At 48.8% G+C, this 13,599-nt stretch overlaps 1 protein-coding gene across 1 annotated transcript in view; it reads right to left on the bottom strand.

The window, feature by feature from the left end:
- Positions 1–110: 110 nt before the first annotated feature.
- Positions 111–13,599, bottom strand: part of LOC142558359 (uncharacterized) — a 37,695-nt gene continuing 24,206 nt past the window's right edge. Inside the window, exon 5 of the mRNA XM_075670503.1 lies at positions 111–2,449. Within this exon, the coding sequence (XP_075526618.1) occupies positions 376–2,449 (2,074 nt within the window). The 3' untranslated portion in view covers positions 111–375. The remainder of the gene's footprint in view (positions 2,450–13,599) is intronic.

Here is a 13,599-nt window from a genome sequence, read left to right as displayed (position 1 = left end):
TTAACTTACTATTGTGTAGCCCTAGTGCAGGAACGCAGGAAGCGCAGCAACAAATTTTGAAGCATTAGTATAACTGCCGGTGATTGAAAACAGAACGTCCATAATCAGGTTTTCATTTAAGCTTTATTGCTATTTTATTTGCTGCGCTCAACACTTCTAGGTGAGTACCAGTAGGAATGCCCCGTCGCACGGCATGTCCCGTTGCGTTCTACACCTATCCGGCAAAATGCACAGCGTGCGCCGCCACATGGCCCGCAATGGAAAGGTCAGCAGGCCACGTGAATTTTCCATTTCTCGATGCCCGCGAGGCCCTTCTACGTTGCAAATGCAGGGTTCGAGTAGACTTGGCTCCGACTGGTTAAACGCCTCATGACGTCACATTGCGCTTGGACAAGACCCAGCGTGGTTAACTGCGTCGAGTATTAGGCACTTGCACTGATCGCGAGTCTTGCCCGAAGCACTGACCAGTGCGTCTAGAAGCGAGTCACTGGAGGAAAGAAGCCGAAGGGCCCGCATTGAGCAGTCGTCTACAGTGCCATACAACACGTGCCTCACGGCGCTAATAAGTGGGGTACGATTCCTGTTGAGGGCGCTCAGAAGTGGGTACATATCGGCCTTTGTTTTGCACTTGTCGAACTCGAGCGTCAGAAACACAAAGTTTCCCTCCAAAGAGCGCGCCAGCATGCGTGGAGCTTGCTGTGGCAGCTCGTTAACCAGAAACTTGAGTCGGTGCAAGGTGCGGTTGGCTTTCAGCACGGCTTGAACAGCCTTCACCTCTCGGTATTTTCCGATTGCCACGTCGAACTCAGCTTCGCGAAGGCTTTTGTTGCGAGCCATACAGGCAATTATTTCGCTCGGACAAGTATCGGAATCACCAAAAGGTCGAAAGACAAGCTTCTTCAGAGATCGCGTGTCTTCTAGGAAACGCACCAGCGCTTCGACAACATCCGTGAAACCGGCATAGAAAGACATGTACACGACGAGTTCACTTAGCGATGACCTGCTCGCGTGCATCGCGGAAAGCCATTGCGTGATTGGTTTCGTGTATTCTCTATCGTTCCAGCGAACGCAAGCGGAAGGGCAGTAGCGGTGTTCTCGCTGCAGACACGATGCCCATTGCTTGAGTACGCGGGGGTTCCACGCCACTTGCAATCGAGCGAACACGTCTGCCGTGAGGGGTAAGGGCGGTTTCCAACATTCATCGAGTGGAACGTTGCCTAGCCGTACACACTCCACTGTACGATTTCGGGAAAGGGCTTCCACAAACCTAGACACAGCGTGAGATTGGAATTTGCCCTGCGTCAGGTCGAGCAACTTTATGGAAGTGTTGCGCCCTAGGACCTTGGCTAGCGCGGCAGCTCCGACGCATTTTATCGGGTTCCTGCGAAGAAAGACTTCTTCAAGCGCATCGTTCCATCGAAGAACGTCGGCGAGAACGAGCGCACATTTGGTAGTAAAACCCACATCGGTCAGCTTGAGACAGCGAAGGGTTTTGTTGACGTGAAAGGCCCGTAGGCCATCTGGGAGACTGTAGCGCGCCCGGTACCGCGAATCTTCAAGCGACAACTCCTTTAACGCGTCGTTGCTTGCCAGGGACCCTATTATGATACCGACAGTGTCGTGCTCCAGGTGCCTCACGGCCAAGTACCGCAACGTGGTATTGCCCTTCAACGCAGCGGCGAGAAGAGCAGAATGTGCCTGCGTGAACCGTTCATCACTCGACATTTCGAGGGAGCTCAGGCTTTGAGACGCAGCTATTGCGCCAAACACTTTTCGCGCCAACTTCTCCGACATGTCGCCGAGTACGAGGTGGCGCAGGTTGCTAGGGCTTCTAATTCCTTGAACGAGGCTGTCGACTGCGGCGCGGTCGAGTTCGAGGGGCGTCACATGCAAGCACTCGAGTCGAGGAGACATCTCGCAGATGACACGGGCCAAAACTGCACAGCTACTTTTTTCGTACAAATATCTGCCGCGTGATTGACCTTGAATTTCGACGAGACCCTTGTTGGCCGGCAGCGCTTCGGTCAGCGCAGCAGGAAAGTAGCGCAAGATGACAGCCTCGAAGTCTAGGACCAGTCGCTCGATGCAGATGTGGTACCTGAGAAGCCAATACACTAAGCAGCAAGGCTCCACAATTGAGGAAACCGTAATTGGCTTGTCTTCAGAAGGATCTCGTAGGCATTTCAACGTGAACGCGCTGGGAACGTGTTCGAAGACCTGCACATTAACTGTCCGGAGGACTTCGTTTAGAGAGGCCAGTTGCCCCGTCGTCCAACATGTCGTACTGCCGACGATGTTGCCGCAGGGTTTGTGCAGGTCCGCGCCTCTGGTCTTAAGCTTGTTCAGTAGCGTCTGAAATCTTGCCAGAAGCCGGGCGGAATCCAAGGACGGGATTGTACATACCAAGTTGCGGAGGCGACTAGACACGGAGTCCATCTCGTCAGCTGGCCTGAAATGAAAACAGTTGTAGTTTAATGCACCGAAGCTTGCGACATTGTCTAGGAAGATAAGCTCGCGGTACAGCTCTTTCTGTTAAGCGAAAAATGATCGCCATGAGGTCGTGTGCGACAAAAACGGGACAGTCGGTTGTCTGGGCAGTATGAAGAATATTGCTCCGAAAAGGCACAGGGGACATTTTTCGAGGGTGATCACCGTGTGCTCTTGCATATCCTTCAGATCAATTCATCTCATGATGGCCTCACGGTTAACATTGCCTAGCTGCAGGTACAATTGATTGCATGCATTGGTAAGGCGTCATAAATGTGGATAATTAAAAAACAAAAACAATTTCGTTGAGCAATACGTCAGGTTGTGTCAGATATTAGCGTAGGATGTAGGCAGTATGCCTTCCCAAATTAGGCTTTGAAATCTCGTTGCAGAAAACCGTACGAGATCGAACTATTTTTCGCGGAGAGGCCAGGTCAGGATACAGGAAAGATGCGATGAGGCGGTCCGATAGTGAAGATTGTGACTCCAATGTCATTCGCTCCTTTAAGTGCTCATCACCGAAAACTATGACTCATCGCCAGTGTAAGGTCAGCACTCTAAGAATTAAAGGAGTGACCCTAGCTCCATTAAGGGAGAAACGGCGGTGCCTCCTATGTTCGTCTTTAAATGGAGCAAATTTCCTCCCTCATGCACGGTAGCAACGGTTTTCCCCCTTCCAAAGCCAAGATGGCCGACTCGAGGCAAGTCAAGCGGTGGATGCTACAACATCTACGAACTGTGCTAGTTGGCAGCCGGAAAACGCCCGCGTCATAAGCAAAATGTACGTTACTGATATTTGCAAAAAAAAAAGAAAATCAATCTTGCTAATTTTCTTTGGCGCGTAAAAGGAACCAGGTGTAAGTAGTACACGATATTGAAGCGATGCCTTCCGCTCGACTGCCACGCTTTTCACCCACCGTTGACGGCCGGCTGATCGTGTTAATAACGCGGGCGGAGCGTCGCTCTAACCATTGTCGAAGTGCGAGAAGGAATGGCTTCGCAAGAACATCGCGGCATTAAACTTACTATATAGGGATATCCATCCTTACATCAATCCGTCGGAAACACTCAAACAAGCCTATGTAAAAGCGCACTTAGCGCCCCCTGGACAAGCTTCAAATTACTAACCCGTATATATACTGCGCGGGCTGATATATTTGGCTAACTGCTGACGAGAACAAGAAAAAAGCCTACCATTCCGTATTGCACTTTCCGTTCGGCAAAGTCACAACAGAGCAACACACAAGACGTTCACAGACACACTATGCAAAACAGAGCAACACGGAGCACTTTCACTCATACTGCGGAGAACAGAGCAACCACAACACACAACAAACGGCACACACACAAACGCTTCGCGTCCCAACATCCTAATGCCTTGGAACCTTATTATGCAGTCATAGTGTGCCAGTGAGTGACTCTGTTATACGTAATTCATGAAAAAATTTCGATAGAGTACTTGTTCTGGTATAGTCACCTGGGAGGCATGGCAAATCCGCACAAATTTGTTAATATACAACCCCTCTATAATAAATGCTTTTGATTAGCGACTTTCAATTATCAACACGGGGGCGACGGCGACGTAAGCCTTTCACTTCGAAGCCGTAGCGCATGCCGCTTCAATAACCGCTAGCGTTTACAAAATTCATCCTGTTGAGATCGCTTCAACGTCTTCTCGCTTGATTTCGTACAGGTATGGCCAACAATCCGCGGCGTCCGCACGTCGCTGCAAAGCGGGTACGTGCGAGCCGGCGCACGGTCTGCCAGCGGCTGCTGGCGGCCGGACTCGAGGCCGGGCGCGTAGTGTAGGAGTGAATCTGCCCGGGACGCTGAAGCCACCGCTTTCGAGCGCAGTTTCGAAATCATCTTTTGACTTCCTGTCCACAGACTAAATATATTCTGCTACGTCGAGGACGCCGTTCCCTGCTACAGGCTGAGCAGCTGTGTGGGATTTGTAAAGACATTGAAGAAGAGGGGACGTAAATATTAGCAAATATCATCCACGGAGGCTATGATACGAGTTACTCGCCGTGATGTAAGGATGTACATAAGAGAACGAAGGATTACTCACCGCGGTAGGCGTGACTTGCCCCGCTCACCATTGACGATATCAGAAGGCTAAGTGCTGGTGTCTGTTGCGTTATATCCATCTCCAGGAGAGTCGTGGTAAGGAAGATGATTGCGATACAGTGTACTATAGCTACATCTACTGTAACGATAGCACAAATACAGTGGCTGAAGCGTAACCGTCCCGACAAGTGACCGGGAAGGACAGCTCTGACTCTGGAGTGTGCCGTTTCTCTCCGAGCGCCTCGACTGCAAAGCTGCGATTGCGCCGCGCTATAGCCGCGCTTTCTGCTAGAGTTGCTATAGGTGGTTTCACTCTGTACCGACGTTCCAGTTCGATAGTGCCCTCACCCCTACAGATTTCTAGACTCCCGACAATCGACACAGTGCACAACGCTACCGTGCTCATGTGTGTCCCATTAGCTTTGTCTAAAGTAATGTTTAACAGTCTCGGAAGAGAACAGCAGTTTACGATAATCAGCGAGGCACTGCAAGTGGTAAGGGTATACATCTACTTAGGGCAGGTAGTCACCGCGGATACGGATCATGAGACTGAAATAATAAGAAGAATAAGAATGGGCTGGGGTGCATTTGGCAGGCATTCTCAGATCATGAACTGCAGGTTGCCATTATCCCTCTAGAGAAAAGTGTGTAACAGCTGTGTCTTACCAGTACTCACGTACGGGGCAGAAACCTGGACGCTTACGAAAAGGGTTCTACTTAATTTGAGGACGACGCAACAAGCTATGGAAAGAAGAATGATGGGTGCCACGTTAAAGGGCCCCTGAAACGGTTCGGACAAATTTTGTAGACGCGTAGGGCACAGCTTAAGTAGAACATTCGCACCACAATTTAAGTGAAGCGTTACGTATTAATGGCGCTACAAGCGATTAGAAGCTACCCTCCTCCCTAGCCATGCTTTTCCTCCTCAACTCGTTCGCCGAGCGAGCGAGGCTAAGCTCCGCCTTCACTGGTTCAGTGTCACGATGCGACGTCACATCGTCCACTTCCGGTGGTTTCGGAGCCCGCCCCCGCCCCCGCGAGACGGCTCCGCTAGCCGCTTGGCCGTCGACCCCGAGCGAGAGCTATCGAAGCAGCGTGCGTTGCGAGCATTCTGTCCTAGCGCCGAACGTGTCTTGTATTCCGGTAACCACAGGCAAGCTGGTCATTTCGGCAAATGACTGTAGGCATAAGCTCAAGCTGATGAAGGAACTTTAGCGTAGACGTACGTGAGCGGCCTGATCGGTCTGCACGGTCCATACACTTGTTGGTGCAGCGCTTAACCAGCCAAACAAAGCGCTAATATTGCTCTCACCAAGTGTAAAACATTTTAAACATTTATAAAAACAACGTGTTCATGATTACACTCCTGCGAAAAATACACACCAGCAGCAAAGAAGAATACACTTCGTTGCTGCTACTGTGTATGGTTGAGCTCTGTGCCACCAGGTGGCTGCACCGTGCAGACCATTCGCATTTGCCCTTCTGCTCATCTCATGGCTCATCCCGTTACGGCAAAGTCAAGCGGCCAGACTCTGTCCCCTTGCGCTTGCGTTTTCCCTAATACCGGACTCGGGAAACGCTATTGCGTTAGTAATCTTCCGGTGTAAAGTGACGGCCACAAACGCGCAAATCCTGGCGCCGATCGAATAGCGGCAGTCCGATGTGCAGCAGCCAGTTCGCTCGTACGCTGCCTTGCAGAGGGACACGATGTCGCAGCTTGACATATTGCCAGTCGCTACGTTTGCAGTCCACAAGGCAACAAAGTCGAATCATAGTGCTCGCGAAAAGACTGAGACCGACTCTGACCGCGGAGCTCTCTTCAAAATGGAGTACGTTGTAACACAAGCAGACGACACATGCTGTGTGCCGGAAGTGCTTAAGTGTACTGAAAAATTATTCTTGTGCATTCTCTTTATGTTACTTTCTTTTCATAAAAACAAATTAACTAACATTCCAACTATTACGAAGATCATTTGTTTACCATAAAGTTGGAAAAATTATCGATCACGCGCCCTTGTCAGCCAATCGGATAGCTCACCCCACTGACGTCGTATGGGTGATTTCGGTCATATGGGTAGGGGCGGCTTAAAATTCCGCCGAGCAGTGCGCTGCGATCGGCAGTGATGTGCATATTTAAAACCTTATAATAAATTACACGCTTTACGCGGAGCACTTGGATGTGTCAATTAATGATCAGAAGGACCTACTCTAACGACTCAATACGTTTGTAGAAAATCGTTAAAAGCGTTTCAGGGTCCCTTTAAGGGATAAGAAAAGAGCAGATTGGGTAAGGGAACAAACGCGACTTAATGAAATCTTATTTCAATGAAATCAAGAAAAAGAAAGGGGTATGGGCAGGACATGTAATGAGGAGGGAAGATAACCGATGGCCATTAAAGGGACCCTGAAACGCTTTTGACGATTTTCTGCAAACGTATTGAGTCGTTAGAGTAGGTCCTTCTGATCATTAATTGACACATCTAAGTGCTCCGCGTAAAGCGTGTAATTTATTATAAGGTTTTAAATATGCACATCGCTGCCGATCGCAGCGCACTGCTCGGCAGAATTTTAAGCCGCCCCTACCCATATGACCGAAATCACCCATACGACGTCAGTGGGGCGAGCTATCCGATTGGCTGACAAGGGCGCGTGATCGATAATTTTTCCAAGTTTATGGTAAACAAGTGATCTTCATAATGGTTCGAATGTTAGTTAATTTGTTCTTATGAAAAGAAAGTAACATAAAGAGAATGCACAAGAATAATTTTTCAGTACACTTAAGCACTTCCGGCACACAGCATGCGTCGTCTGCTTGTGTTACAACGTACTCCATTTTGAAGAGAGCTCCGCGGTCAGAGTCGGTCTCAGTCTTTTCGCGAGCACTATAATTCGACTTTGTTGCCTTGTGCACTGCAAACGTAGCGACTGGCAATGTGTCAAGCTGCGACATCGTGTCCCTCTGCAAGGCAGCGTACGAGCGAACTGGCTGCTGCGCATCGGACTGCCGCTATCCAATCGGCGCCAGGATTTGCGCGTTTGTGGCCGTCACTTTACACCGGAAGATTACTAACACAATAGCGTTTCCCGAGTCCGGTATTAGGGAAAACGCAAGCGCAAGGCGACAGAGTCTGGCGCTTGACTTTGCCGTAACGGGATGAGCCATGAGATGAGCAGAAGGGCAAATGCGAATGGTCTGCACGGTGCAGCCACCTGGTGGAACAGAGCTCAACCATACACAGTAGCAGCAACGAAGTGTATTCTTCTTTGCTGCTGGTGTGTATTTTTCGCAGGAGTGTAATCATGAACACGTTGTTTTTATAAATGTTTAAAATGTTTTACACTTGGTTAGAGCAATATTAGCGCTTTGTTTGGCTGGTTAAACGCTGCAACAACAAGTGTATGGACCGTGCTGAGCGATCAGGCCGCTCACGTACGTCTACGCTAAAGTTCCTTCATCAGCTTATGCCTGCAGTCATTTGCCGAAATGACCAGCTTGCCTGTGGTTACCGGAATACAAGACACGTTCGGCGCTACGACAGAATGCTCGCAACGCACGCTGCTTCGATAGCTCTCGCTTGGGGTCGACGGCCAAGCGGCTAGCGGAGCGGTCTCGCGCGGGCGGGGGCGGGCTCCAAAACAACTGGAAGTGAACGATGTGACGTCGCATCGTGACGCTCAACCAGTGAAGGCGGAGCTTAGCCCCACTCGCTCGGCGAACGAGTTGAGGAGGAAAAGCATGGCTAGGGAGGAGGGTAGCTTCTAATCGCTTGTAGCTCCATTAATACGTAACGCTTCACTTAAATTGTGGTGCGAATGTTCTACTTAAGCTGTACCCTACGCGTCTACAAAATTTGTTCGAACCGTTTCAGGGGCCCTTTAAGGGTTGCGGACTGCATTCCAAGGGAAGGGAAGCGTAGCAGGGGACGGCAGTTAGTTAGGTGGGCGGATGAGATTAAGAAGTTTGCAGGAGAACATGGCCACAATTAGCACATGACCGGGGTAGTCGGAGAAGTATGGAAGAGGCCTTTGCCCTGCAGTGGGCGTAACCAGGCTGATGATGATGATGATGATGATGATGATGATGATGATGATGATGATGATGATGACGATTCTCATATCACAGCTACCGTTCGAGCTAGACGTTTGACCCTGATGGTCGCTTGTCATGAAAGGTTCAGACCTCAGGTGGTGCTACTTAGCATTACTTTCCGTCGAAAAAAAGTTATTGCAGCCGATGGTCGGGTTTCCGGCGACGGTGACGCAAGATACGCACGCAACGGAGAAATGTTCCTACTCTTTCGATTGCTACAAGAGGGCGTGACACGTGAAGTGCGTGTGAAGGAGGAACACACTGGCCTGATGGAGGAGAACGGCCAGTTCCTCCTTTTCCGCTCCCTTTATTTACGAGTGAGGAATGCTTCGGTGTATGCGGTGTGGCTAGACTCCGTCAAGAAACGACAAAGGAGTACTGATGCGACATTTCCCATTTATGTCCGTAATCTCTTACCGTAATACTGTTACACCAGTCGTCACGCCATGACACATCAAATCTCCCCCTAGTGAAAAGAACGCGAGAATCATGCGTAAGAAGGCTGTGTTAGGCAAATTTTTTAGGTTGCTTTCGAGTTTTCTGTGTGTGTGTGGCATTTCATGTTCGTATAATCGAATTTAAAAGAAATAATTTGAAATTTTTATGTCGTACAGCTTTCAAACGACACTAAAGGGAAGCACTGAATTAGTTTATCGCTTCGCAACAAGATACTCTTTGAAAATAATTTTTCCTAATTCCGCGCGGTGATCTTTAGGTCAGAAAATTAAGGCTAAAGGACTGAACGTTTTCCGTGCGGTATATCAATAGAACGTTTTAGTTTAGCGTCCGCAACTATAGCGTACGCTATACGCTGTAGTATAGCGTACGCTAAGCAGCGCACGTTTTCTACAATGTTAGTTGGCCGGCGATATCTTCGGATCTCAGAGGCCATATGCCGTCATTGCGGCTATTTCGCGCCTTTAGCGACAGGTAGCGCTGACATCTCGAACGTTTCTTTCGTTAGGCTTCGACTCGTTCGAAACGAGAAGCGATCTCGAAAACACCACGAGATTATCCATAATACTCTGTCATCGAAGCGGCCTGAGACTAAGTGAAAGCCGTTTACACACTCATTTGCTACGAACGAAGTGCATTTTACAAAAGCAACGCCAAATTCAATTCGAAGTGGGCAGCCGGGACCGCCGCCATGTTTCCCGCAAGCTCCGCAAACCCCGCAAAAGCGCTAACGCTAACTCGTTTGCGTTGCGTACGCCCGCTATACCCGCTATTTCGTTTAGCGTTCAGCGCATGCGCAGTGACGACCCGCTATTCTTTAGCGTACGCTATACTAAAACTGTCTAATATGGCAACTTCACAGACTTCGTCTTTCTCTTGCTCTCTCTGTGAATATTTTTTATTTGGGTCATTACGCTAGTAAGAGCTACAGAAACTTGCCAAGGTAATTTTTCCGTACTTTTAGAATACAGCATGAGATTTGCTTTCGACATTTGCGGCGACATCTAGAGCTAGTGTGAAACATGGCATCTCCGAGCGACTTTCACATTTGCACCCCCCCCCCTTTTTTTTAGCAAGCTTGTACATGGAATGAAACATCTCTCTTCGTATTGCAGGAGGGTTAACTACCTATTCAGCTCCATTTGTATTTAGTACGTACTGAAAATGATTGCAAACTACGTAAGCTCAAGATCACCAGCAGCTATGCAGTGGCGTACCTAACAGTGTCGGCCTGCGGGGCCGGGTTAGTCTCGCGAGGAAGTCTGATTGCAAGCAAACAATGGATTAAAGTTTACGTAGTCCCATAGCTGTATAGAAGGCAAGTAACCTTTCGCACTCCGTCATCTCTGATATGCTTTCTCTCTCTGTCGTTGGTCTCTGCTGACCCCATTGCTGCTGCTAGCTGAGCGTCATTCAGGTGTCAGCAGATTGAGCCAGGCTTCTCCAGCGCAAGGCATCTGTGCGGCCGGCAGTAACTTCTTTCTCATCCTTCTCTGCATATGTTATGTATTTAAAGAGACTCACGAGCGACCACTTCATGGGAAATTCAGTACAAGAGAAATCCAAAAGAGTGCGCTCTTTGGCCTCTCCTGCTGCGTCGATGTGGCTGTCGCCAATGAGGCGACAGCTACACGGGCGCGACAATGACAGCCTGTCAGTGACGACACCCACATGATCTTTTCTTCTTGAGGTGAAGCTTCACCATAATACCGGTCTTCTAAACAGTCGAACAATCCCAACAACTAGTCGCACCAGAATTACATGTGTACCGATATATTTTGGATAGTTCATTATATTCATGTCAAGTGATGGTCACAGGCCTGTAAATACTAGAAAATGTACTGGGTGACGTTACAGTGCGCTGAATGTTTATAAATATATTAGCTTTAAGACAAATAATTTCGGCTTCGTTTGCAAAGGGCTTCCTGTGTCGAAACTTGGTGAAGCAGATAGCGACCAATTCAAACTAGGGCACTGCAGCATTTTACACTCGCTCAGGCTCGCACTGCCCTGTGCAATGCTGTTACATTGGGCTCCGCACAACGAGCTTAGGAGGCCATCGAAGCGAGTGCCAATGAAAACCCCTTTATCCTGGAAAGTAGCGACACTACTCCGCGCGTGGGTTTCCTGCTTGATTCTCCTGGGATTTCACTGTGGTTCGAGAAGGCGCGCTGCGCACGGCACGCTTTTTGTGCCAGCAGCCGCCGCCGATGAAACAAATAACGCGCGTGTTCCTTCTGCCGTTTCAAGCGTTCGTGTAGAAATCATCGCCAGATGACGCTGCCGCGACTATGGTAAATTTTCGATAGATTGTGTGACGAATATTTTCGCAGAAAACTGCGAGAAACTTGGGGAAGTGCTCTAAAAAACGTCTATCGCGATGCAGCTAAGCGACTTGCTCTCCATGGCTGCACAGCTTTGGCCATCTGTGGCGCGGTACAGTACGCTATGAGGAAAACTTAAGCAGTGTACAGAATTCGTCCCTCCATTTCATATGCGAGGCTTTGAAAAACTTACCAAGCATAAGCACGAATAGACGTCGTTGTTCTTACGCTAAATTCACTTAAATCGGATGCACCGAAAGCACCGTGGCCAACGCCACTGGCGACACGTATTCCGGGCTTGCGTGAAGATCTATAAAATCCGAGGACACTTAGCATTCATGAGTTGCGATGCGAAATGCGGCAGTATTGATGCCCAATTAAGTTAAGAACTCCTCGCGGGAAAGCGAGCGGGTTGAGACGCTTAGCCAATGCCTATTATACAGCACATAACCACGAGTGCATTATTTAAGGAATCGCCAGGTCTTTGTGCGCAGGAGCGAGAACAAGCGGGTGCCAAATGTGAAGTATGGGGACTTTCGCTCCTTTAATGTCTGAGTTTGCACAAGTACTACGGAGAAGTTTCCTTGCTCGTTATTTATGCATTTGTCCCTAGACGTGCCGGTACTGCTGTCTGACGTCGTGGGCCTGTGTCTGTGTGTTGTGATCACCCAAAATATTTTCCTCGCGCTCCTAGGATGTTGCTGTCGAGGTTTTCTTTTTTATCAAAAAGTAAGACAGACAATGGTGTTATAATAGCGATCATCTCAGCTTCACAACAATTCCGATAAATATTATGCTTTGGGGCCCAAGGCATTAAAGCATCTCTTTTCTTGACGTCTGACGTACCTTCAGCTTCTGTGATTCAACTCCGTAAGACGTGACGTTGCTACAGAAACAGCGATATTTCAATGCTTTGCGCCAAAGCATTAAAGATATCCCATTCCTCGTCAGTCTCGCAGGTTCAGTGCATCCCCTCGTGAATACCACAACATTTCCTGTATTAGCGTTGCGACAAACAAAAACCCAAGAAAACTCACCAGCAAGATACAATTAGCACGAGGAAAGTGTGGGCACGATCAACACACCACACACACACGAATGACCGCAACAGCATATGCAACGTGATCGGCCTTGTCATTGCGTAAAATCACTGTTAGCGAATTCCTCGACATAACGTTTCTCACAAGGCCCTTTTATGTGCTGTGCACTCCGCTGGAGTTCGTGGTCATATGCACCGCCAGATCTCAAACTACCTCACTGATCGGTCAGTCTACATGTCCACAAAAGAAGATGACGTAGTTCAGCGTACAGTGCATGGAGGAGTTGCCCAGGGTCTCTCTATTATTGGACTGGAGAAGTGCATTCCCCCATTGGTCGAAATCTTTCTATAAAATCGCGATACACGTTAAAGACTACACGTTAAATTACTCTCCCATTCGGTACGTATCAAGTAACAAGTTTCTGGGCGCCACAATCGACAGACAAATGACACGAACACCCTTTTTGTATTCGAATACAAAAAGAAACGTTAGGTCATACGCTAGCATCTTTCGTATGCTAACAAAATAACACTAGGAGCTGCTCCGCGAATTTTCTTCTATGCATACAGACGGCTCTCGCATGAAGGTGCTCCAGAATACAGCGTTCCTGCACCACAGGGCATTTCCCAAACGGACATAAAAGCACTCACTGGCACGCAAGCAAGAGTAGTGAGGGTGGGCCGCGGCCTACTGAAAAACACGTGAAGTGATGGAATCCTTGAAGAAAACAGACGCCTATTAGTTTCAGTGCTTCTGCAACAGAAATTTCTTCAAGTACACCTGCGATTTGCCGCAGAGTGCCGGGCAATCCTGGTCCAGCGTGGACATATTTTGCTTCACACCATGTTAACAGCAGCTACAGAGCTCAACGTCCCATTTACTCGGATGGCTGAGTTACGCCTACATCAACTGCAAGTGATGTATGGATTCCGTTTGCTAGTGTCACCACCTCGGCCACTTTCACTCACAGCAATTGCGGCCACTGCAACCACATTGCCGACCACTATTATTTACATCATCGACCAGAAAGCTGAGTCTTTGGCCATATTAGCCTGTTCAATAGAGATACAGCAGTCCTTGAAGTCGCCACGCATGCAGGAACAACTCGTCATGGACATCAGACGCCTACGCA

This window comes from Dermacentor variabilis, chromosome 9 (genome assembly GCF_050947875.1).
Source record: "Dermacentor variabilis isolate Ectoservices chromosome 9, ASM5094787v1, whole genome shotgun sequence".
Lineage (NCBI taxonomy): Eukaryota > Metazoa > Arthropoda > Arachnida > Ixodida > Ixodidae > Dermacentor > Dermacentor variabilis.
Note: the sequence above shows the minus strand (reverse complement) of the source record. Positions and strands in the feature narration are given on the sequence as shown.